General features: G+C 44.2%; 1 protein-coding gene across 2 annotated transcripts in view; it reads right to left on the minus strand.

Annotated features, from left to right (window-relative positions):
- DOCK2 (dedicator of cytokinesis 2) overlaps nucleotides 1-23,982 on the minus strand; it is a 374,655-nt gene that overhangs the window by 191,697 nt on the left and 158,976 nt on the right. For both annotated transcript variants that reach the window (XM_036312510.1, XM_036312509.1), the window contains exon 27: nucleotides 15,916-16,011. In XM_036312510.1, the coding sequence (XP_036168403.1) occupies nucleotides 15,916-16,011 (96 nt within the window). The remainder of the gene's footprint in view (nucleotides 1-15,915; nucleotides 16,012-23,982) is intronic.

A 23,982-nucleotide genomic window follows, 5' to 3' on the forward strand; every position in this document is an offset into this window, starting at 1 on the left:
AATAAAAATGATCATCTCTGTGTTTTTTTTTAAAAAAAACAACAACACCCACACATATTCATAGACCAAAACTCTATACCTATCTACTCATGTGAAAATCACGTCTTTGTAAAATATTATGTAACATCTACCATGATAATCTGCAAAAATGCTGTACTTGAGGTTATATGGTTTTACAGAGAGAGATTAATTTAGCCAAGATTACTTTTATAAAATTGAAGGGGAAAAGACTGATACATCAACTTAAATTGCTGGAGTTTATGTAGCTGCTTTCTCTGTAGTTAAGAAAAAATGTGTACCCGCTATACTTGGAACTTAATACCAGCTCATCTGTAGAGCCCCTTCTTAAAAACAATGTATAATGTAAGTTTTTGTAAATTTCTAAACTATTTTAAATGGGATATTATCTTTTGCAATAAACTTACATATTTTTCCTAGGTTTTAAGACTCCATTACTAGCTTGGGTTGATTTAAACTTAAGAAGGATGATCCCTGCCCAGCCGGCGTGGCTCAGTGGCTGAGCATTGATCCATGAACCAGAAAGTCATAGTTCGATTGCCAATCAGGGCACATGCCCCTGTTGTGGGCTTGGTCCCTGGTGTGGGGTGTGTAGGAGGCAGCCAATCAATGATTCTCTTATCATGGATGTTTCTATCTCTCTCTCCCTCTCCCTTCCTCTCTGAAATCAATAAAAATATATTTTTTAAAAAGAAGATTGATACCTCAATGGTCCTAATGATAGGGATAGTTTTTGTTACAACCTCTTCTATATGTTTTCCAGGACAACAAAGAACAGATTCAGAATTTAGGGCCATAATGGTGACACACCATGTGTCCTGGGAGCAAGGGAGGCAGAGTGAATGAACAGGATTCTACCCAGCTCATTTGGATGAACACACATTCATGTTTTTATCATTATTATATCCACATACCAGACCTATAATTTAGTCAATATTTTTCTTTATTTTTCCTATAATTTTCTTCCTTAAAAGGCAACTTTATAATACCACCACAAAGAAAACCAATTATGTTCCAAATATAGAGGATGAAATAAAAATAATTTTATTAAATTCTTGTTAGAGACTGTTGAGTGTTGAAAGTGCCAAGCCTGAGACCAGCTCTCTTTGTTAAGGGAGTTAGCAAAACTTCAACATGTGCTAAAGCCATTTGGATACCAAATATGTTTTCTACTTGATTGATCGGGATGTTCGAGAGAGAATTGAAAAGAAAAAAACTTTCCCATCATCTTATTAAATTCCCTCATCCTGCCCCCCCCCCCCCCCGACCCCGAGCCATCTAAAACCAGCTTATTTACCAATTTGTGGGGTGGGGGACTGGACATAGAGTCAGAAGTCTTGACACATGGGTTTGATATTTTGCGACCTTCTTTTTGCCAGGTGACCTTGGGAAAGTTAACCTCAGCCCTCAGTGAGCCTCTGATTCTTATAAAACTGAACATAACCTTTGCCTTACAAGGGTGTCTAAAAACTAAGTGGGTGAAAGCCCTGAGCACAGGGTGGGCACACAACAGGTGCTCAATAAGTGTGTATTCACTCATTTGTTGATTGAAGTACATTGAGAAAGAGGACGGAAGATGTCTTCATGGGGCTGCAGTGGGTTTTCAGAAACAGGCTCAAGATTTTCTCCAGGCAAAAAGTGGTAGTGATAAGGGAATGAACTCTTCCTGCCTGAGAAAGACCAGAGACCATGGCAATGAACATTACTTAACAAAGTCCTCAGTGATCCAGGATATGCAGGCAGATCAGCCCAGCACAGCACTCTGAGGGATCAGATATCCTGGAGGTGAATGGTACCGTGGGAGTTGGGACCCTGCCATTTCAAGCATCAGGCAATTAAGTGAGGCTAGTTGAGTGGTCCCAGGACTCGCAGCAATCACGTGGGGAAGTGAGTGTTGGAAGCAATGTGGTTGGTGGGTGGAACACATAAGAGTCTACCAGACACCAGCGCCCAGGGCAGCTTCACGAACCACTGATGCTAGACTTGAGAGCCTTGTGCTATCTGCTCTTCAGTCACACTGAGTCACCTTGAGCTCCTCAGGCCTAGCATGCAACACTCCCTCCAGGGTCTTTGTGCACTTGTCCTTGTACCTGGGACAATACCCACCATGTCACCCTCACCGCCAAGATCCAGCAGAGTAAGCTTCCCAGCAAGGCCTTCCATGCTACTACCACCACTGCCCATACCACACCCAATGCCCCTCTAACACGGTCACCTGGCACCAAGGACCTTCCATCAAAGCCATTAGCTCAGTTATCCTTGTACTTATCTGTGCATCATCCTTTGATTTATGTCTTTTCCATATATATATATATATATATATATATATATATATATATATATATATATATATATAATATGCAAAGCATCCCCTAGGGAGTTCGACCGGAAGAATGGGAGTTTGATCGCTCACTATGATGTGTGCTGACCACCAAGGGGCAGCACAGAACATGGAGGGTGACCAGCGGCAGCAGCGGGTGTTAAGGGAGCAAGGGAAGGAGGAGTCAGGGAGGCGGGGTGGGGGGGGGGGCGGACAGACCACACAGTGGTGGCATGTGGGTTGCAAGGGAAGGAGGAGGTGGGAGGCAGGGAGGTGGGGAACCTGATCAGCCCTGATCACCGGCCAGGCCTAGGGACCCTATCCATGCATGAATTTTGTGCACTGGGCCTCAGTTTGCCTATAACCTCCCTAAGACAGGAATCCTGCCTATTTTTGCTCACCTCTGTATCTCCAGCACCTGTGCAATGGGATTCAAATAGTTGTTGCAGGAATAAATTGGGGAATGGATTAGATCCAGCGGAGAGACATGAAGAAATGATTCCCAGATGGTTTCCTTGTCTCTCAGTCTGGCACAGGGACGGACCCATTGGTGCACACAGGCTGCTCCTGTGCTCCCAGGAACACCCAGCCTCCCACTGATTTGGACCTTCATCAGCTAATAGGCCAGGGCTCCTGATTCCACCGTGGTCTGCATGGTATTCAGGACCCAGACACCAAGCCACTGCTACCCTCCCCCTCTGCCAAGCCCCCAACCCCTTTATCCAGAATACTGACAGCCCGGTTAACCTTGCTTCAGAACAAATTGCCATCATAATTAAATGCCAACGCGTTTTGCACATTTTACCAAGATACTGCCTTACTGTATGAAGGGGAAAATTGGTTCTGAAATTAAAGCAGATTGTTAACTATTTTTGCTGTAATGTTTCCATTAAAATGCCAGAATTTATTGCATGTGACCGAGTCCATTTCAGACAAATGCAATTTAAAGGAGACAGGGTCTGTCTCGCTGAAGAAGCATTTAGGGCAGAGCATTCTGCCTTGGCTTAAACCACAACTAAAATCAAAAGACAATAAACATCACACCAAAGGATTATTTGCTCCAAAGCAAATAAAAGCTTTATTATCACGAATGGCTTCCACAAATTCTCAATATCCATAGCTATCTTACACTAAATTTCACTCAAATGAAACCCATACCTTTTTTTTTTCTGGCAAAAGACCATTATATATGTTTTAAATCATCAGCTAAACACAGTGACCTCTTATTGGTACTCAGGCCGCTTTCCCAGGGAGCACACGCGATGCTGTGATGCCCTAGTGATGCTGACAAATAAGCAGCCTTTCTCCTGAGCCAAGTGGACTGAGTCACTTCAACTGTTGAAACCAGGAGAGGTTCACACAGCATTTCCACCCGCACACTAAGCCGGCCTGCGCCCAGTCCCGCAGGCACTAATCCCATATTGGGGAGGGAGGGCAGGAGTTATGTGCTGTTGTCATGTTTTTTTGTTTGCTTATTTGTTTCAAGATATAAAAAAATATATATGCCTTCAGTATCAAATATATATGCCTAGGGATCAAAGAGAGCAAAAACCAAAGTCACAGGAAGCAAAACAAAGCCACTGACATCCACAAACTCAGCCCACTGACTTTTTGGGATTTCCTGAAATGGATCCCTCCCTCTTCACTCTAGGCACCACCAGCCCCAAAGAAATGTCTCAGATGAACCTCAGTTTACAATCAGTTTTTTCCCAATAAACAGGCATTGATTCCTGCTCTGTGTCGGGCAGGGAAACTACAGATGCTGCCCTTGCTCATTGTGGTCCATTGGGGGTGGGGGGGGGTCTGAAAATAAGCTCCTGTCTTTTCTGACCTGCCTCCCTGGATGTCACACCGCCTCCTTCTGACCGTCTCAAGGCTGTCCTCAATTCTCTTGTGATGATTCTTTGTCCTAAAGTATGGCTATTTCTAGTTTTCTCCCTCTTTCTCCACTATACATTGTGTCCTGAGAGTAGGAACTGCTTTCCTTACCTTGTGAAGTCTTAAATCCAAAAATTTTTTAATTGAAAGGAAATACTTCATCACAAATCCTTGTCTGTCCCATGTGGCCCACTGCACTGACCTTCAAAGTCTACATTCCCTTATAGTGTTCCAGCTCCCGTGGACCCAGCCTCCTCCTGGCTGCCTTGGGATCTCTCTGAGACACACATCTGGCCATGCCATTCCCTGGCTTTTTTTCTTAATCTCTACCCCACCACCATTCTAGAACGTAAAATTCCTCCCATAGCAAACAAGGCTCCTTGAAATCAGACTCAACCCAGAATGTATAGTCTAACTTCCAACTACTCCACTTTCTCCTGTACCCACCTCCTGCCGCTTTCCAAAATGTCAGAAGCTATTACATATCAGTGACTTAGCACATGCTGTTCCCTCTGCCTGGGATGCTATTCCATTACCTATCTACCATGGGAAATAATTTTCATTTTAGTGGGATATTTCATAGTAGCTACATCACTACTAATTGTTTTGTTTTTCTAAAAGCTCTGGTTTGTTGAAGTTACAATGGGCTATAATTGAATGATTTGCTTCCGTTATCTTATTTACTCCTGAAAAAATTATCATGAGGTTGCTTATGATTACTCCCATTTTCCAGAAGAAAAACTGAGGCTTGGAGGGAGATAAGTAACTGGTCAAAGTCCACAAGTATGAGGTGGTAAGGGCTGAAGTTCTCTCAAGGTCTGCCAAATTTGGAAGCTTGGGCTCTTTGCTGCCATGCCAGACAGCGAGCTGTGATTTAAATGTCACCTCTTCTCTGTAACTTTTTCTGATCATCCCCTCCCCTACCATGGGATTAGTCACTCCATCCTCTGAGTACGCAGCGCTTTGTACAGGCTGCTGCTTTATTATCTGGGCATTTCTCCTGTCAATCTTTCACACTCACATCTACCAGGAGCATAGTCCTGGGGGACAGGAATTGTCACCTACATCTCTTGGACCCCCCATGTGCTCATCACATGGCCTGAGATGCTGTAAATGCTTCATACAGGCTTATTGAGGGAATTGGGAGAAAATTTGGAGACAAAATACACAGACCAAAACAAGAGACCAGGAGTCCTCATTTCTGCCCCTTTCTGCAAAATTTTAAACAAGTGCTTCCCCCTCCTTCCTCCACCACTGTCTTTAAAGTGGAGCCATCTGGCGCCACAGGCTGGTTAAAAGAAAAGGGAAATTATACACATGAAAGTGCTTGACTGTCGCATTAATTCCTACTTTTTTAAAAACAGTGTTTAAGGTTGTTGTTTTTTTTTCTGGTTTATAAAAGGAAAGCAAAATCATTTTAGAAAATGTGAAACTACAGAAATGTACAAACCATGTGTCCTTTAAGAGAAGATGCCAACATAATTTTAGCCTTGGAACATGGTCCCTGGGCCTGACTTCTGAGAGATCCAGGGCCTCCACTGAGGGGCCATAGTCTTCCCTCCCCGACCTTCGGGGTCCCTGATGGCATCCTTGTTGTTGTTATACTCTTGTAATCCTTTCTCTGTATTTAAGTCATAGAACTTCCTCATGCTATTAAAGAATACTCATGAATATTCAATGGCTGCACAAAGGCCACACTGTGTGAGAGTGGTGTTAATCTAGAAAAATGGGTTCTGAATTTAAAGGAGCAGGTGACAAAATAGATTCCTTTGGGTCACTTAAGAAGGCCAGGGACCTAGGCAGGGATGGCATGGATAGAGCCTTGTGGGGAGACCTGCCCCTTTGCAGTGTATCCCTGGGCTTCTCCATGGGCATCTCTCATCCCTCAGAACACGGTCATGGGCCCCTCCCTTCAGTTTGCGTTCAAGCTTTTGTAGCAGACATATGGTGGCTGATTCCATCTCAAGGGGGCTTTATTCACAGCCCAGCTGTGGTGACAGCTTGATAATACTTCCCAAGTTCAGGAGAGATCCTAAGTCGAGGCCATAAAATAGTTTGCGACCTGGTCCATTGATCTTGCATTAAAGGAGAGAGAAGACTTGAGTGCTGAAGGAGAATCGCGACGGCTCTTATTTCCTGAGGGCCTGCTGAGCGAGAAGCCTGGGTTGGGAGCTTCACACATGAGTTTTTATTTGATCCTCGCCAGGGGTGGACGGGTAATAACCATTGGCCCCATTTTGCAGACGAGGGGACTGAGGAGCAGGGTTGAGAAGACACTTCCTAGCTGTGAAAGGAGGCCTCCTCATTCCTCTCGGGAAAAGGAGGACCATTCCCAGCCAGTCAGAGCCTTTTCAATTCCAGACGCTGCGCCCCAACGCCATGGCCCCCAGAAAGCATCGCTGGGCATGAAAGGGCGCTGTGTCGGTGCCCAGACAGCAGACATTCTAAAGTTCTAAAGCTTCTATATTCTCCCAGAACAAGAAAAGGCTCACCTCTCTTCCAGTGCCAGGAAACAGGATGGGAGATACCTTTAAAAACACACTTAAAAGGACCCGTCAGAATCAGATCTGTCCAGCTCCACTAACAGCCGCCAAAAGGCACTGAGATGTTTGGAGGTAATTTCATTAGGATGATGACATACTGGCCAGGCATTTCCTAATACTCAGTGTTCAATTCCCAAACTCAGTCTCTGCCTCTCCCTCTCTGGGTGCTGACCCCAGGGGCCCTGGGTGGCTCGTGGAGGCTCAGCCCAGGCACCAGCGTCTCCAGGGCCTGAGCTACCCTCCCCAGCAACCTCAAGGCGTGGGCTGCTGAGCCACGTGTGACACATCAGGGAGGCAGCGGCTTCAGAATGTGTGTTATCTCAGAGCACTCTCTCCTCGTGGCCAAGGTCTGCTCCATTGGAGGACGCAGCTGCTGTTTTAACACATTTTGGAACCTCTATCTCCTATCTCCACTTACTTCCCTCATCGGGGGTTCATCATCTAACAGAGAAAAGTTTGGAGAATGAAACTGGCTCTGACATTCCAGCTCTCAAACATTGTCTAAAAGAATTATACCACAAAAGGCTAGTAAAGTATTGGGGAATTTTATATTTAAAAGGCCCTTGAGGGAAAGCCTGATGTGAAACAAATCTTTCCTCATCTTGTTTTCTAAGACAGAATTCTTTTAAAGCTAGACATTAATTTGGACTTTCAATTAGTTTGTTCTTTCCACTAACTCACTTCCATAGCTACCTGCCCAGCCCAGGGCCAATGGACAGGACCCTCAAAGATAATAGGACACAGCCCCTTGCCTGAAGGACCTAAGTCTACCATGGCACACAGATAGGCAGAGAGACAATCCCATACGGCATGGCAATGCTGTAACTGAAAAATGGACAAAGAACTATGAGGTCACAAGAAAAATGACCTTGAGCAATGAGAGGAGGTTTCACGGAGCAGGAGAGAAGGCAGAAAATGCTGCTCCCTCTTAGAATCCCCTAGTCCTTCCTCTCCACCTACTCAAATGTGTCATGGCCTTCAAGAAGGACACCCAGTCCCTTAAAGTCCATCTTGGTAACTGACTCCTGCCAACTTGTGCTATGGGTCTCTTGGAAATTGAGATACTAATCCATGTATTGCATATAGATTTTAGGCCAAGTACTCTTTGATATGCAATTACCAAAATCCTTATTATAGCAAAGCTTTCCCCTTCCCTCCAGGACATAAGCACCATCCAAATTTTCATTCAGTAAACAACCAGGCTCCCCCAAGCTCATTATGCCACCTTTTGGTTGCCACCCAATTTCAGGTCTCCTATATAATGTTGTTTTCCCCTTCTAAACCTGATCTTCTCCCTCCAACACACACACACACACACACACACACACACACACACACACACACACACACACACTTACTCTCTCTCAGGGATTTTCTCAATTCGTTTTATCTCAGGAAACCACTGCCCAGACAGGTATAGTGAAATGATTAATATGTCAGTTTCACACGCTGCAGACCTGGGCTGGGACTCTAGCTGCCTCCTTCCCAAGCGTGTGATGCTGGGCAAGAGGCTTAAACTCTCCGATTGCTGTCTCTTCTTTGACAGGAGATTTTAATGATCGTCAGTCTCCCAGAGTCTCAGCCACCATAGGGCCACTGACGCTTTCTCATCAAGAAAGTTTTCCTCGAAAAGACCACATTGACTACAGTGTGAAGAACTCGAAGGGGACAAGAAGATGTAGCAATGGCAGCCATGAAGGACGGTCATGGCCAAGCTGGGTTCGTGGTACGGGTGGTGGAGAGGAGGATTGGATTTGCGAGGCCTTTCGGCCTGGAATGGACAGAACCGGGAGATGCCTGCTGTGGAAGGAGACTCTCTCCCCTCAGGACGCATCAGAATCGCCATGTCTCCGTTCCAGCTCTGTCTTCTTCTCTTAATCCTGCTATTTCCTAAGTGCCAATGCTCAAGTACAAAAAAAGTTCTTGCTCCCATTTTATAGGTTTTTTTATGGTTCATTTTCCAGAATTGAGGAGATTGATCCTAAAGATATCAGTGTCATAAAACCACCAAAAATTCTGTGCCATTGTATAGGTTTCTGGAAGTTTCCACATAGGTTATCTGATTACATTCTATGGTCTGGGCAGTGCGACAACTGGCTTTAAGGTAGCTCATTGGTACCTTTAAAATGTTTGATCTCTGGAGAACAAAGTTAATGGGTTTTAATAGTATAGAATTGTGTGGAACAGTACGCTGTTTAAGAGCAGGGACTCTGGAAACTACTGCCCGGGTTCAAACCTAGTTCTTCCATTCACAAGTTGTGTGATAATCAGCAAGTTATATACCCTCTCCTGTGCCTCAGTTATCTCATATGTAAAATATGAGCCCCTGATGCAGGTTAAGAGAGCTACTTAAAGCACTTAGTGCTCTGCCTGAAATAAGATATTTGCTTAATAAATGACAGTTTCATCAGATATGCTGGTTTTTAATGAAGTGTTGGGTTCCTGAGTGAAGGTCAAGAGTCAATCAACCATTTCCAGCCGGGAACCCCACTTCCTCAGGTCCTAGCTATCCTCACACCAGTTCTCCAGGGGGCAGGGGTGGGTGAGCTGGCACTCACTGTCTTTCTGTGGCCTCTGCACAGGTTTCCTGGAGTCTGTGGGCTCACAGTGTGGCAGAGAATGGGCACACAGGTGGCCCATTTGCCATTTGCAAAGTGAAGGCAGCCTTTGTGGCCCTGACTCTCTGATGACTCAGGTATTCTCTGGAGTCTTAAGTGCTATTGTGGGTTAAGCCATGAAGAACGGGGTGGTTTCCACTATTATTTTTTCCTTTTAGAACAAGCTGCTCTGAATTTCTGGAGCTGGCATGATGCCAAGTGTATTTACCTTTATTTAATCACTCAATAGACTCTCTGTGAAAACAAGGGTAATTAGGCCTAAAATATATCACCCAGAGGCTTATTTTAACTACCCGAAATAAAAGCTAGATCCCCAATTCCAACAAAATTACCAGACCATTTCCATTCCAAGACCTTCTGGCAATGTCTACCTTCCCTGGTGGATCCTCCCAATGCGGTTGTCTGTCCCCAGCACCAGGGAGCCCAGAGGCAGGGGACAGGCTTATCCAGAGCAGCCAGCAGTGAGGAGCCTTGGTCAGGAGGGGTTCCCTGAGACTGCCACCCGCACAAACAAGCCGTGCATGTTTCCTTACTCTGCTCCAAGACCTATGGAACAGCACCACGCACACCCCAGGGTTCACATCTATCCTCCTAAATAATAAGAGATGACAATTGCCTGTGAGGGTTCAAAGATGTGCTCAATCACATGGTAGGGATTTTCAGTCAAACTTCCTTTTTGTATTTTAACATATTTTGTATTTTGTAAGTTCGCAATCAACGCAGTAATAAACCACTGTGTCAGTTTCATTGGCAGCATGTTCACTTTCTTTGGGCACATAAAGTCAGGGTGCATCTTACATTTGATAAAATATGACCTGTGGTAAATAGAAACCATTCCCTGGCAAACTGTAAACTCTCTGATTATTGTGTGTGTTTTTTTCCAGTATCTTCTGCTCTTAAATCACAATCTTCTTAAAGGAACCAAGACTATGTGGAAGAGAATATCAGTTATAAAAGGCCTTTTGGACTGGATCAGAAAAACACCAGTGGTTTTAGTCTGTGCATAATTGTGCAAGTGTCTTGCATACCTCGTGTTTCTCCAATCTTATGCTCATGACAAACATCACTAATCAATTCAGCACTCCTTCCCACGGAGCCAAAATGCAGCCTCTGAATCTTTCTCAATGCAGTATGATAGGCAGTTAATACCAATCCACCAGAGTTGGTACATGAAGCAGCATCTATTTTCTGTCCCCAACTCAGAAGCTTGAAAAATAGGGAAAGAGAATGGGCATTGGCCAAGTCAAGAAACTTAGTTGTATGAAAAACATCTCAACAATGACAGAGTCCATTGCTCAGAGGTCAAGGTCTAGAGCTGTGAAATCATCTTGTCACAGAGCTAACCCTCTGCCAAATGAGTGTGGACACTCTCCTATGCTCTCTTATCCAAAATATCCTTCTACCAACCCATGCTGCCTTTCTCAGTACCGAAGTCAAACTCTTTGCTTACATAAGTAAATAGATTAGATTCTGGCAAAGAGAGGAAGATAGGGCAGCAGCCATGTAAAAGTCTTTTGCTTTCTGTTTTGCAAAATTTCCTTTTGCTCATTTGTCACCATAAACACCTCATTGTTCAGGCAGGCAATCTACAGAACAAAGCAGGAATGGTTATTTCCAGCAAACGATAATTACAATGTGCTCTGTGCAAGAAGCAATCATCCTAGCCCTATGGTTCCTGTACGTTTAATAGCCAACACCTTTCATAGCAATGTTCCCACTTCCATAAATAAGAAGAAAAAAATGTCACTATTTAATCCCATAATGACACGAGAGAAACCAGCCACCCTGTGCCTGATCAAGGCCTCGTAGGGATTTCAGAAGTACTAGACATATCGGGTGTTTGCCATAAATATTGGTTGTTTAATATTCCCAGGCAATGGAAGGTAACCAATAAAAATCATATCTGGAAAATTAAAAGTGACGGTTGGAATGGGGATCTCTCCTCCTTGTCAAATTCCAATTTGAAGTTAAATTGGGGCTTTCAGTGCTAAGACAGGGACCCTTGACCTCTGAGTAATTACTTTCCCACATCATTTTCTTTAATTTGGAGGAGAGAGTTCTAAGAATTGCTGGGTAAGCTCATTTTTGTGAATATGAAGCTACATCTTAAGAAAAGCCTGTTTATTTCTTCCTCCTCGATCAGGACATCCCTCCTCCTAGTGAGGTGTGCTTGCTGCCCATCTGAGTTCTCTTCTCTCAGCACTCTCAGCATTGTAATTACACCAGCAAACTCAAGGGTCATTGAGACTAATGACTCAGTTTCAGCTCTGAACCTCTGCAAGGTTCCCAGAATCAGCCCAGGGGGCAGGGCAAGTCTGAGCAGGAGGTTCCTTACACTGCTGCCCCTGCCTGAGAAGTGGGCTGCTCTCCACATTTAGAAAAAGCATTTGTTGAAGGAGGAAAAAGGGTCTGAACTATGGGAAAAGCACATAGAAAATCATGAAGGTCTGCTATAGCACAGCATTTGGGGGAGTAGTTCACTCATTCATAACTTGAACAAACATTTATTGAATACCTACCGTATGCCAGGCACACTGCTGGGTATTGGGGATGAAAAGGAGTAAAACATGCCCCTGGCCCTCAAGGGAGTCTGCAGAATGTAGGGGCATGAATCACAAAACCAGAAAATCTCCTTGCAATGGACCAAGTACAATGATCCAATGACTGAGAGCGACAGGGGCTCTGAGAGTCAATGGGATTACAGTGGGGGAGGGACTTGGGGCCAGAGGTGCTGAAAACAGCAGCACTTAGTGGGTGATTAGCAGTGGCAGGTGAATTGGAGGGAGAGTCATAAACTGAGTGAATTTGAGACACTTGAGAGAGTTTTCACTGGAGTAGGTCATGGTTTTCTTGAGGTCACAGATCATAGTTAACTCACTTCTGAGGCTTTGTGCTGAGTACATAAGAAGTTCTCACAAAATACTAAATGGATAAATAAATGAATATTGTGTATAAAGAAAACACCTGTGCAGATGCTTCTTGCGTATCATCTCATTTAATTCTCACAGCAACTCTATAAAAAAGGTCTATTATTATCCCATTCTATGGACAGAGCCAGGCCTCCAAAGTCTCAGGTATGAGTGAGGAGCCAAGTAGGGCAAGTTCACAGATTAAAGTGACTCAAAGAGAGAGAGAGAGAGAGAGAGAGAGAGAGAGAGAGAGAGAGAGAGAGAGAGAGAACATGGAAACATGCTCAAAATCATAAGTCATCAGACACAACCAGAATCATTATACATCCACTAGAATTGTTATAATCCCAAGGACCGACAATACTAAATGTAGATATATAGATAATGTGGGTCATTTAAATAATCTAGAACCCTCAAACATTGCTGATGGGAATGTAAAATGGTACAGGCACTATGGAAAAGTTTGGCATTTTCTTACAAAATTAGACATTCACTTTCCACATCTCCCAACTATTCCGCTCCTAGATTTCTACCCAAGAGAAATTAAAATATGTTCATACAAAATCTGTGTGTGAATGTTCATAGCAGCACTATACACAATAGCTAAAAGTTGGAAGTAATTTGAATGTCTATCAAGTAGTAAATGGATAAACGAAACGTGGTATTTTCATACAATGTACTGCTATTCAGCAATAAAAAGGAATTAAGTAGTTACACATCCTAAAACAGAAATGAACCTCAAAATACTATTCCAAGGAAAAAAAAGTCCAGACACAAAAGACATATGTGAAATTTCCAGAAAAGGCAAGTCAAAAGAGCCAGGCAGTAGATAAATGGTTGCTTAGGGCTGGGGATGGGGACTAGGAGTGGACGGGAAGTGACTGCAAATGGAACTTTGGGGGATGAAGGAAGTGTTCTAAACTGAATTATAATGATGACTGCACAACTGCATATATTTACTAAGACTAATCATTCAATTTTCAAGTCTGTAAATTATACTTCAATGAAACTTTTCTAAAAAAAAAAAAAAAAAAGGAAGAGAGAGAGCTGTATGATTTAGAAGAAGGGGCAGAAGATGTCCCAAACAAACAGGTTGGTGAGATATTTGGGGCAGCTTCATAAGAGAACATATTTATGCTGGACCTGGAAGACTAGGGAGGGTTTCAACAGAGAGAAACGGCACATAAAGGCATTCCAGACAAAGAAAGCAGCATGAGAGCGAATGTGCCAGGCATGTTTGGGCAGTATCCAGAGAGCCAATTTAGATGGAGAAAAAGAAATGAAAATGAAAAACTTGGTTGCTGCCAGATGACAGAGTGGAGAAGGGGCAGACTAATGCATTTATGTCTTAATTTGGTTGACAGTGGGTAGCCACTGAACATTCGAGAGTAGGGCAGTGTCCTGGCAAAGCTGAAGGGGGCAGCAGTGAGAAGTGTGTGTAGGAAGGGCGAGCGACCAGGGCAGAGCATCAGATAAAAAGCTCAGAGAACTGGCTGTAGCAAATGAGGGCCAAGCGGTGGCCACCTGCCTGTGTTGTTAATACAAAGAGACAGAGAAAAGCATTGTACACCATAAAAATAATAGACCCCATTATTTGGTGCCTTCTATGATCCAGGCACTGTTTTCTGTTTTGTTTTGTTTTTAAACCTGAGGATATTTTTCTATTGATTTTTAAAAAGAGTGGAAGAGAGAGAGAAAGACAGAGAGAAATATCAATGTGAGAGAAACACATTGATTGGTTGCCTCCCACATGCCCCCAGCCAGGGCCCAGGCTAGAGAGGAGCCTGCAACCAAGGTACATGCCTCTGACCGGAATTGAACCCATGACCCTTTGGTCTGCAGTCTGACACTCTATCCACTGAGCCAAACCAGCTAGGGCTATGATCCAGGCACTATTTTAAAGAATCACTTGTGAAGGAGAGAGTGTGAAGACCCTGTGATGTATGAAATAAACTAAGTGGGTTGATGGTCACCTTTATGTCTGGCTCCAAAGAAAAGGAATAAAGATTAGAGGGCTCATAAGATGCTTATCTAAGGTGTGCTATGGGAACCACAGATATGGAAGCTTGTAGCTGAAAAAGAAATGGTGACACTGCTAAGGTGAAAGGATGGTAAGTGAGACAAATGACAGAGACCAATTCATGTGGCTCTCTGCCCCAGGAAGGCAGGGGTGCCTGGCACTGCTGGCCCTTTCTCTGATGTCCCCACGCCCTGAACTGTGCATTAATATATACTAAGTACACATGCTTTGACATGAGTGGACAGAACAGATGGGTATAAAGAAGATTGTTAGACTCTATTGCTTCTAGTGTAAGTCCTTGTCCATCTAATGTTAGAATAACACTCAGCACCTAATGGTGTATGTCCATGAAGCAAGACCATAGTCTATCCATGATCAGCATCCACTTTTAATTATCTGTCAACACTTAAGTATTAGGACATTTCACATAAAGTTTATAGATTTTCAGCTTCTCTTGAGATGTTGGGAGTTCTGGAAATTATAGGACCCAATCCCACATGGTTTCATCAGAGCTGAGTGGCACTTGTCCTCTTTAAACATTAAGATCCCTGCCTAGAATGCTCATTCATTCACTCAGTCATTCAACAAGTATTTATTGGGCACCCACTACATGCCAGGCACTGTTGAAGGGTCTGGAGATACGAATGTACAAATCAGACAAAATTATTTAAAGAAGAGTGAGGTGTAGAGATTGAAAGAGGATGGAGAGAGGTGGCAGGTACTATATATAGACGAGCAGTCAGCAGGGAAGCCTCTCTGAGTAGGTGACACTGAGCCAAAATCTGATTAACATGATGTAACCGCCCTCAGACTTGAGGGACAGATGGGACAAGCCAAAGAAATGGCAAATGGAATAATGCTTTATACGTGGGAGGAACGCGTAAAGGTATGAGAGAGGGGGTGAGCGCATATCAGACCCCAGTGACGGTTTAGATGTCCCTCTGAGTGAGATGGGAAAGCACTGGTGAGTTTGAGCAAGAGAGTGACGTATTTCTTTTCATGACTGGTCCCTGTAAGCATTAGTTTTTGGCCCTTGGCTTAGAGCACGATGGGCAAAGGTTAGAGATGGCCTCTGTGTCTGAAGAAAAAGAACAATCAGACTATGGGGCAGGAATCTCCTGATTTATGGAACATAGTGTTTGTGCAGAAGAATAACCCAAAACTTAGCAGTGACCTTGAATTAACCAACATCTAAGAGAAGAGTTAACACAAAAGGAAGCCACTTAGAAAACCAAGCTCATGGAACCCGGAGACTGGGCCCTGCTTGACTCTAGGCCAGAAGTAAAGTTCCTGGTGAACGTGAGCGTGGAGCGCTCTGCTCAGCCTGCTCACAAAGAGCTTCTCTCACTTCTCCCTCTTCGCCAGTGACATTCCCTCCCCACTGCCACACTCAACTCGGTAGACAAGTCCCAAGTCTTGTTTTATTTCAGCAACTTGATTTAACTCACATGTTCTCCCAGCTCAGATAGGAAAAAAATCATCTGACCCTTGAACTCCAAAACAAAGCAGTGGTCGGCGCTTGGTGTTCAACATGATCTGGTGTTCCAGAAAATCCATTCCCTGACCATGAACAGTGGAAAACGTTTGACAAGAGGAAGAATTTACTCACAATCAGTTGGTGATCCCGCCCCATCGTGATGACCATCCGGTTCACCGTGCGAAGCAGCTGGACCATGATCTCTTGGATGTGGTGGTAGGTGAAGGCCTGTAACACAGTCAGAGACATCTGTGTGACAACCGGGACATTGTGTCTGCACACCTCTTCCAAAGGATATGCAACAGCGGTCAGACATGGTGATCACCAAGATCACCACCAGCAGCAGCATTAGCACCATCACCACCATCCTTATCACCACTAACATCATCATCATCGTCACTGTCGTTGTCATATCTCCAACACCATCACCACCAGGCATTGGGCACCAGGAATTCCACTAACCATCTTAAATATAAGTCAGTATTTAAGAGCTTAAGCTCTGGAACCAGAAACTTTTGACTGAGAATACTAACTGGGTCAAGAATTCTTGTGCTACATGGGCTGCGTTACTTCTCTGCACCTTGGTTTCTTCACCTGTGTGACAGTTGGGATCTAACCTGGAGTAAAGACAGAATGTAATGCAGGGCAGTGGTTATACAGGTGATGAAGAAGTTGAGACACAAACAAGATAACCTAGAGATTGGCAACAGCAGGGTGCCACTATCTCCCTAGGCCAGAAGGACAAATGGAGGAGCCAGTGTTGCAGGAGCCCGAGACTGGGGTTTGTGATGGAAACTGTAAGCATGGGGTGCTTGTGCAGTAGAAGCTAAATGATCTACTTTAGGGGAATCATGGTGAGCCAGGTTGTGACATTTATGGGGTTCTGCCCACTTTAAATATAAGTCTCTGAGCCTCAAGTAGGACTTGTCGATAATTTTTGAGCATTTGCTGTGGTAGGCGAGGGTTTTGTGCATTTTGCACATTCTAAGATCCTGCACAGAGTATTATCCATGCATAGCTGGGAGGGTGGTTATGGCCAAGTGGTGAGGCCCTGGGATTTTAAATTCAGCATCTCTGGGTCTGGACACAACTCGGCACTTGAATCATGTGACCTCACTTATCACTTACTTCTCTGAGCCTCTACTCTTTTATCTACAAAATGTATATTGGTTTCCCACCAGTCTTTCAAGGTTGATGTGAACATGAAAATAGCATGGCAGTTCTGGGGAAATGAACACGCCTCGTTCCATGGCAGGAGAATCTGTGGGTCCAAGATAGAGCCTGGGCTTCAGTAATTCATGAATTCTCTGCAGCGCATTCTGATGGCTGAGATCCATGACACGACACACTGTGGAGCTCCAGAGACAGCTGGGGTTTGGAGGCAGCCTGTGTCTCCAGGACCTTGGCAGAGCCTGACAGAAGAAAGGGCTGAATAAATGGTGGCTGAAAGGTGGATGGCTCCTCATACTTCTTCATAAGCACCTTATGAAATGTGGCTGCTTTCCATTTAAGTGTGTTTTTTCTCTTAATAGAACCCATGAAAGAAAAATAGATAGATTTGTAGTAAGAAAAAGAACAAAGATGTGCTTATTAAAAACCCTCCTTCCTTCCCAGCAGTTTTTCAATGACTCCAAAGATGAGTAGCCCAGAGATTCCTCTCTCTCTCTCTCTCTCTCTCTCTCTCTCTCTCTCTCTCTCTCTCTCTCTCTCTCTCTCTCTTCCCCCTCCCCCATCCTCACTCCTTCTGCACTAATCCCCACTCTCCAGTCCTAGGGAGCTCCCCAGTAGAACCTCTGCCACCAGAGCTTCCACCCAAGCATGTATTTTACAGAAACAAGTGCTCATGATCCATCAGACGCCAGTCTCTTGTTGGATTTGAGCCATGTCCCCATCCAGCCCTTTCCCCATATCACAGTTTCCTCCTGACGCTCAGGGGCAAGGGAGAGAACATCTCCCTTTAATTCTAGGCTACAGGTGAGACTCTCCTGTGATTTCCTTCTATCCTTTATGACCTCAAGCCTCTTTTCTGACTTTCAATCTCCAATATTTTATATGATATAAATGTAATGCTAATGGTAATAAAAATGTTTAACATGTTTTAAAAGCTTACTAAATACCTGGCACCCTACTAAATAAGACCTCATTCCACAATAAGACGGGCAATATTATGATCTTCATTGTTTAGATGAGATGACTGAAGCTCAGAGAGGTTAAGTAACTCGTCCAGGGTCACCCAGCTAAAAAGTCAAAGGAAAAAGATTCAAACCCAGCATTTCTGGCTGCAGAGCCTGCTCCTTGCCCACACTCACCCAGGTGGACTGGAACAGGAGCATAGGTCTCTTGTTGCTACGTTGGGGCCTCATCAGCCTCTTTGCACCTGAGAGGATGGATAGCCCCACCCTCCAGCATGAAGTATTATTACCTTCGGTAACTTCTGATCTTGTCTTTCCCTTTTAGAAAATCATTACTTCCTTGTCCTCTCTGCATTCCTTTGCAATTTCATCAATCTGAGCCCACTGCCAATTCATATAATGGTTTCCATTTGATGCCCACCCCACCGGATTATATCTCTCTCTTCCTTTACCAATAGAGATAATAAAACCCCTTTCTCCTGCTTCTTTTAAATAGCTGTTTCTTCATGCAAAGAGCAGCAATTAGACTGCTCAGAAAGTTTGGTATTCAAAAGTAGGAAACCGTCCAATTTATTTCCTTTCACTTTAGGTCCCAATAGGAGAGGTGGTGCGGTGGAGTGTTCTGGGCTCTGACAGACTTGACTTTGAATCCCAATACTGCTAATTTGAGCTGGTGACCTAGGACAAATTACTTTTCTTCCCTGCATTTCCGTTTCTGTGACAAACAATAGAAGCCTGAAGTGCTGGTGTGAAGAATGAGTAAAGGAATGCAGGTCAAGCCCTCCCTGCCCAGGGTGGACGCATAGTAGGCCCTCAGTAAGTGGCGGCTGCAACTCCTATCCCCCTTGGTCTTTAGCTGCGTTCCGGCCAACCTTGCAGATTCCCAGCACGCAGCAGCACGTGCAGTAAAAGGCAATGCATAATCTAAGCTCTGGATAATATCGAGATGTCGCCCAAAGAGCGTATAGCGTATATGCAAATGGAAAACTTTCAAGATGATAAACCTGTGCTAAGCAGCAAAAATGCAGCCACAAATCACCCACTGTTAATTGCTCCGCTGCCAGGCAAGTGGAGGAATCTCTGCGGAAGTGTCTTCCGGGCTCGGACTAAACGGTGGCTTGTAATTGAAATGACAAAGCCAGTCTTCCCATTATGGCCCTGGCAAAGAAATCAATCCAGCCAACCTAAACACACTGCAAATTGTAGCGGAGTTGTTTTTTTTTTTCTTTTAATAATTATAGGCTGTGTGTGATATCTGGAAGGAACCTGGGGTCCTTTCTTTAATCTTACCCATAAGCCCAATACATAACAGTAAAAAGAGGGATGGCATAAGTCGGTCAGGAAAAGCTAAGAACCATATGATTTCACTCCTCTGTGAGATATAAAACTGAAACTCACAGACACAGACAACAGTATGGTGGTTACCAGGGGGAAGGGAGCAAGGGAGTCAGGGGAGTAAGGGGGCCAGGTATATTTTTAAAGGAAGGAAGGAAAACAAAGAAGGGTGGGAGGTGGGAAACTGAAAGAAGGGTAGGTAGGTAGCTGGGGGGGGGGGGGGAGGGAGACAACCCCTGTCTTCTTGGCTCACCCTGGGCCCTGTGCCAGCCCTCGGACTTTGTAGAATGCAATTCAAAATTATTAATTTCCCAGAGTATTTCCAGAATAATAATAGAGCATACCATATATGAGATGATTTTAGGAAATAATATACAGACACAGAATTTCACAACATTGAATCAAATTCTGTAAAAGGTGTCCCCTATTTTCATTTTTCTTTCAATCCTTTTGATGATACCAAGTAGAAAAGAACCCCTTTGGTGCTAATATGTCTTTAACACCTGTCTGTTCATGCAAAACAAAACAACCAGGGAAGGCCTCGGATCAGAGCTGACAGACAACAGCATCTTCTTAGAACCCAATAACATTGTTGTATTGTGTCTATATATAGCAAGTGTTCAGGAAAAGACCCAAAACCTGAAAATAAAGCAAAATAAGAATTTCTTAAATTTTTAATAGCGTATTTCTGAGAAGCCCAACTGGGGGAGTCCTCTTACTCTCTTGGAAAATGTGATTTTGTTTCAGCATCCACAACTGAGCAGCAAGCAGAAATATTAGAGCTCCGTAAAGCCAGAGGCTCACTTGAAGAACAGTGATAAAGTGTGATATTTTCTAGTTTGCTAAAGTTTATAGCTCTATTGGTCTGTAAAAATTTTATGTGTCTTATATCTAAGCCCAACTCAATATACGCATCTCCTCTCCCCAACTTCAAGAATCCTAAACACTTTTGAACTAGCTATTTCTTTGGTCAGCTTTTCCCCCAGTTCAATAAATAAAACTTTGAAATGTGCTCACTATCTAACTACATAAGATGATATTCTTAATCATTTGAAAATTCCACTTTTACACAAGTGATGCTGGCTACTTAATGGTGGTAATGTTAATTTTTTTAATCAAAGTTACAAACGTGTATAGTTGAGAAACACTGTCCGATGTTCATCATTAAAAAAACAAAAACAAAAAATAACAACAACAACAACAAAACCCAACCTGGCTAGTGTGGCTCAGAGCATCAACTTATGAACCAGGAGGTCACAGTTCGATTCCCAGCCAGGGCACATGCCTGGACTGTGGGCTCCATCCCCAGTGTGGGGTGTGCAGAAGGCAGCAGATCAATGATTCTCTCTCATCATTGATGTTTCTATCTCTCTCTCCCTTACCCTTCCTTTATGAAATCAATAAAAATATTTAAAACAAAAACACCAGTCCCTCATGTCCCCCCACCAGAGGACCATCTTTATTTTTTTTAGCATATGTAGTTGTTACTTTAATACTTATGGTCATGTGGTCAAAACTATGTATTACCTCTTCTTTAAACGAATTTGTTCACTTTTTGGCATTCTCTATTAAGCCTCTGCCATAAAAGACAAGGATTTAACCCTTGTTGCTCCCCCACTCAGCCCCATTAGACACCTATATTCTTTCCATGTCTCCTTCCTCCTATAAAGTTACAGTATAATTTTTGTTGGATTGATATTTTGTGTTTAAAATATTTTGATATGTAAACATCATCCCTATCCAAGTTATAAACAAATTCCCATTTCTCGTACAACTTTTCATTCCCCCAAAAGATAAAAGCAATCTGGGGCGGGGGGGGGGGGGGGGATCAGAGATTCCTTTTAGTTCTCTGTCTTTTATGCCATCTTTTCCCTATTCATGACTGCCTCTTCTCCTCTTACACAATTCTCTCTGCCGGTTTTAAAAGTTTGCTTTGCCTCACAGAGTCTGTTTCCTGCACGTTGCTGCTCTTCCGTCTGCCTGTTTTGGACTCTTCCTTTCGCAGTGGAGTTGTTTCCTTAGTTCCCTGGAACCTGTGGTGGTATGCTCACATTTCAGTGCGAGGGACTCGCAGGCCGGTTACAGCTCTGGCTGAGTAGACCGTGTGGTCCAGGAGCTTCTCTGCAGGGTGATCTGGCTGGGATGGTTAGTTGGAGCGACTCAAATACCCACATATATACCAGGCTTTCCTCTGGGGCCACTTGGATCCCACAGACAAGACTCCTCTGATCTCTTGCCTGAAGGCTGAGAGCCTGGCTGCCAGCATCAGGAGCTGAGGGGGAGGAAAGTGCCAGAGGCCTTGGCTTCTAAGACGCAGACTTTGATTGAAACCTTGTTTGGAGTAGGGTGTTGCTGCCCTCCACTGCGCCTAATGTCACCTAGTCCTGACGCCCGGTGCTGTATCCTCTTTGTAGAATACCCCCCACCCCCTACCCCCCACCCATGACTCAGCTGCCCAGACAGGCTGCTTCTTACACACACTTGCAACTGATCCTCCCCGTTTGAGCTCCTCTTCCTCACCCCCACCTCCAGGGGCCCTGCTACCACCATTTCCTGTAACTTGGGGGAAATCTTTGCTGTAGGTTAGATGAGACGTCAGCTTTCCCCGCTGCTGGCTTATGAATCACTCTTCCCGGGTCTGCTAAATCAGTTAGTATTTTTCCATATGATATCTGCCTTCCTTTTACAAAACTCCCTTCACTTTTTCTTTTTAGTAGATTTTTCCAGAGGGAGCAAAATATGAGACTCTGTTTCATCTATTATCTTTACAGGGACTCCTACCCTAAATGCTCATGGGTAAATGTTTATAATTGAGCTCACTGAATTAGAAATGTTAACAGGGCATGGGATCATGCTCAGTGACAAAACGGTGACTGTGTTATGCCGATGCCAGATTTTGAAAAGAGTTCTAGTGCAACCTTTACTTTACAGAAAGCCAAACATCAGCTTTGAGAAGGGGCTGGCCTGGGTCACATGACCAGTGACAGGTGATGCCATAGGAGCTAGCATGAAAAACCAGTTCCGCTGGGCAGTGCCTGGCCGACTGCTCCCGGACCCAGCACACGGGCAACCTTGGGCCTTGTGTTCATGCCAAGGACAACCCCAGCTACTCTGCCTACTTTGTCTTTTGGCCTTTTTAGTACCAAGATGAAGATCACAAGGTCACGGCTACAGAGTGATGTCCAAAGACATTTTCTTTCTAACAACAGAGACACAATGCATAGTCTGAGCATGGAAACTGCTGCTGCCCAGAGCTGCCACAGTCTTTCTCTGCTCTGTGCGCCTATGGAAGAGGTCCTTTCTACTTCCTTTTCACGTAGAAGGCACCAGGAACACTCCCTACAAAGAAAATATCCTAACCCTCAAAGGATAGTAACAATTTTCCTCTAAAGTACAGTCACCTTCTCTCTTTCTCAGGATTTCTAGGTTTAAGGCTGTCTTCTTCCCTCCTGTGTGACTGGCTTCTCTCCGGGAAGACTTGATTAATTGCAGGACAGTTCATTGGGTAAAGGAGGCAACAGAGGCAGCAGGGACTCAGAGAGGCAGAGGGCGAGGTCAGTGGAGCTGAGCAGTGGCTTTGCTGTGCGCCATCACCTCCCCATCTCCTACCCACCAGGCAGCTCCCCACTTCCCAGGCAGGACGTGGGTGAGCCCTCATGTGGCCATGAGTGTCTGAGTCCCAGGGGTTCGCCTTCTCTAGGAGGGAGAGTTTGCATCAGTGGTAGGAGAAGACAAAAAAAGGAAGAAAAGATGGGCTTCTCATTCTGACACGCTGTTACCTAACAATCTCGAGGTGATACTATATGCTAAGAACTATGCATATAGACCCGACAACTGTAATCTCACTTAATTAAAAACAAACCAAAAAAAACCCACTGAAGCTCCAGAAGTGAAATATGAGCATGAGAGAGAGGATGCGTAACTTGCCCAGGAATTATCCACTCACAGGTGGCCAAGCCTGAATTTCAGCTCAGTTCTGTCTAATCCCATGCTCTTGCCATTTCAGAGTGTTGGGAGGTGCCAAGAAGAGTGAGTGCGTTAGGCCTCAGTGTCATGAAAATTATGAAAATAGAGTCTCTCCTCGCACAGACTACGGAGCCAGCACTAACTGTGCTCCTTCCCTACGTTAACCAGACTCACCTCCCCGAGCCTCAATTTCTTCACCTCTAAACTGGGCATAATGGCACCCTCAATATCAGGATTGTTTTGAGAATCTGTACCTAGTTCTGACACTGACCGCTAATATTTTCTGAGCTTTTATTACACGTTAGGTACTCTTCTAAGCACATGGCATATATTAGCTTAAGGAATTCTGCAAGCATCTATGAAATGGGGGAAATCCTTCTATTATCCCAGACTTGCAGCTGGTAACACTGAGGCTCTGGTGGGATCACACACCAGGTGTGAGCACTGATCCTAGTTCCTGCCCAGGCCTGTCTGACCCCCGGGTCCAGGCTTATAGCTGCCTTGCCTCTGTGTATTAGGACCACGGAGATGAATGCAGGCGGCAGGACTTTTAGATGATAAATCTTTCTGCAAATTTGCCCAAAGTAAACAGCGAGGCAAACATTTGTGTGCACAGCTGTTGATAGCATATTGTTTTATTTATAATATCCAAATGCAGCAAGCAAGATAAATGTCCCCCAATCAGGGATCCCATTATATAAATGACAGCTTATCCACTCAATGGAATAGGAGAAGGCAGATATTCTTGATCTGAAAATATATCCTT

Source organism: Myotis myotis, unplaced genomic scaffold, assembly GCF_014108235.1.
Source record: "Myotis myotis isolate mMyoMyo1 unplaced genomic scaffold, mMyoMyo1.p scaffold_m19_p_6, whole genome shotgun sequence".
NCBI classification, from domain to species: domain Eukaryota; kingdom Metazoa; phylum Chordata; class Mammalia; order Chiroptera; family Vespertilionidae; genus Myotis; species Myotis myotis.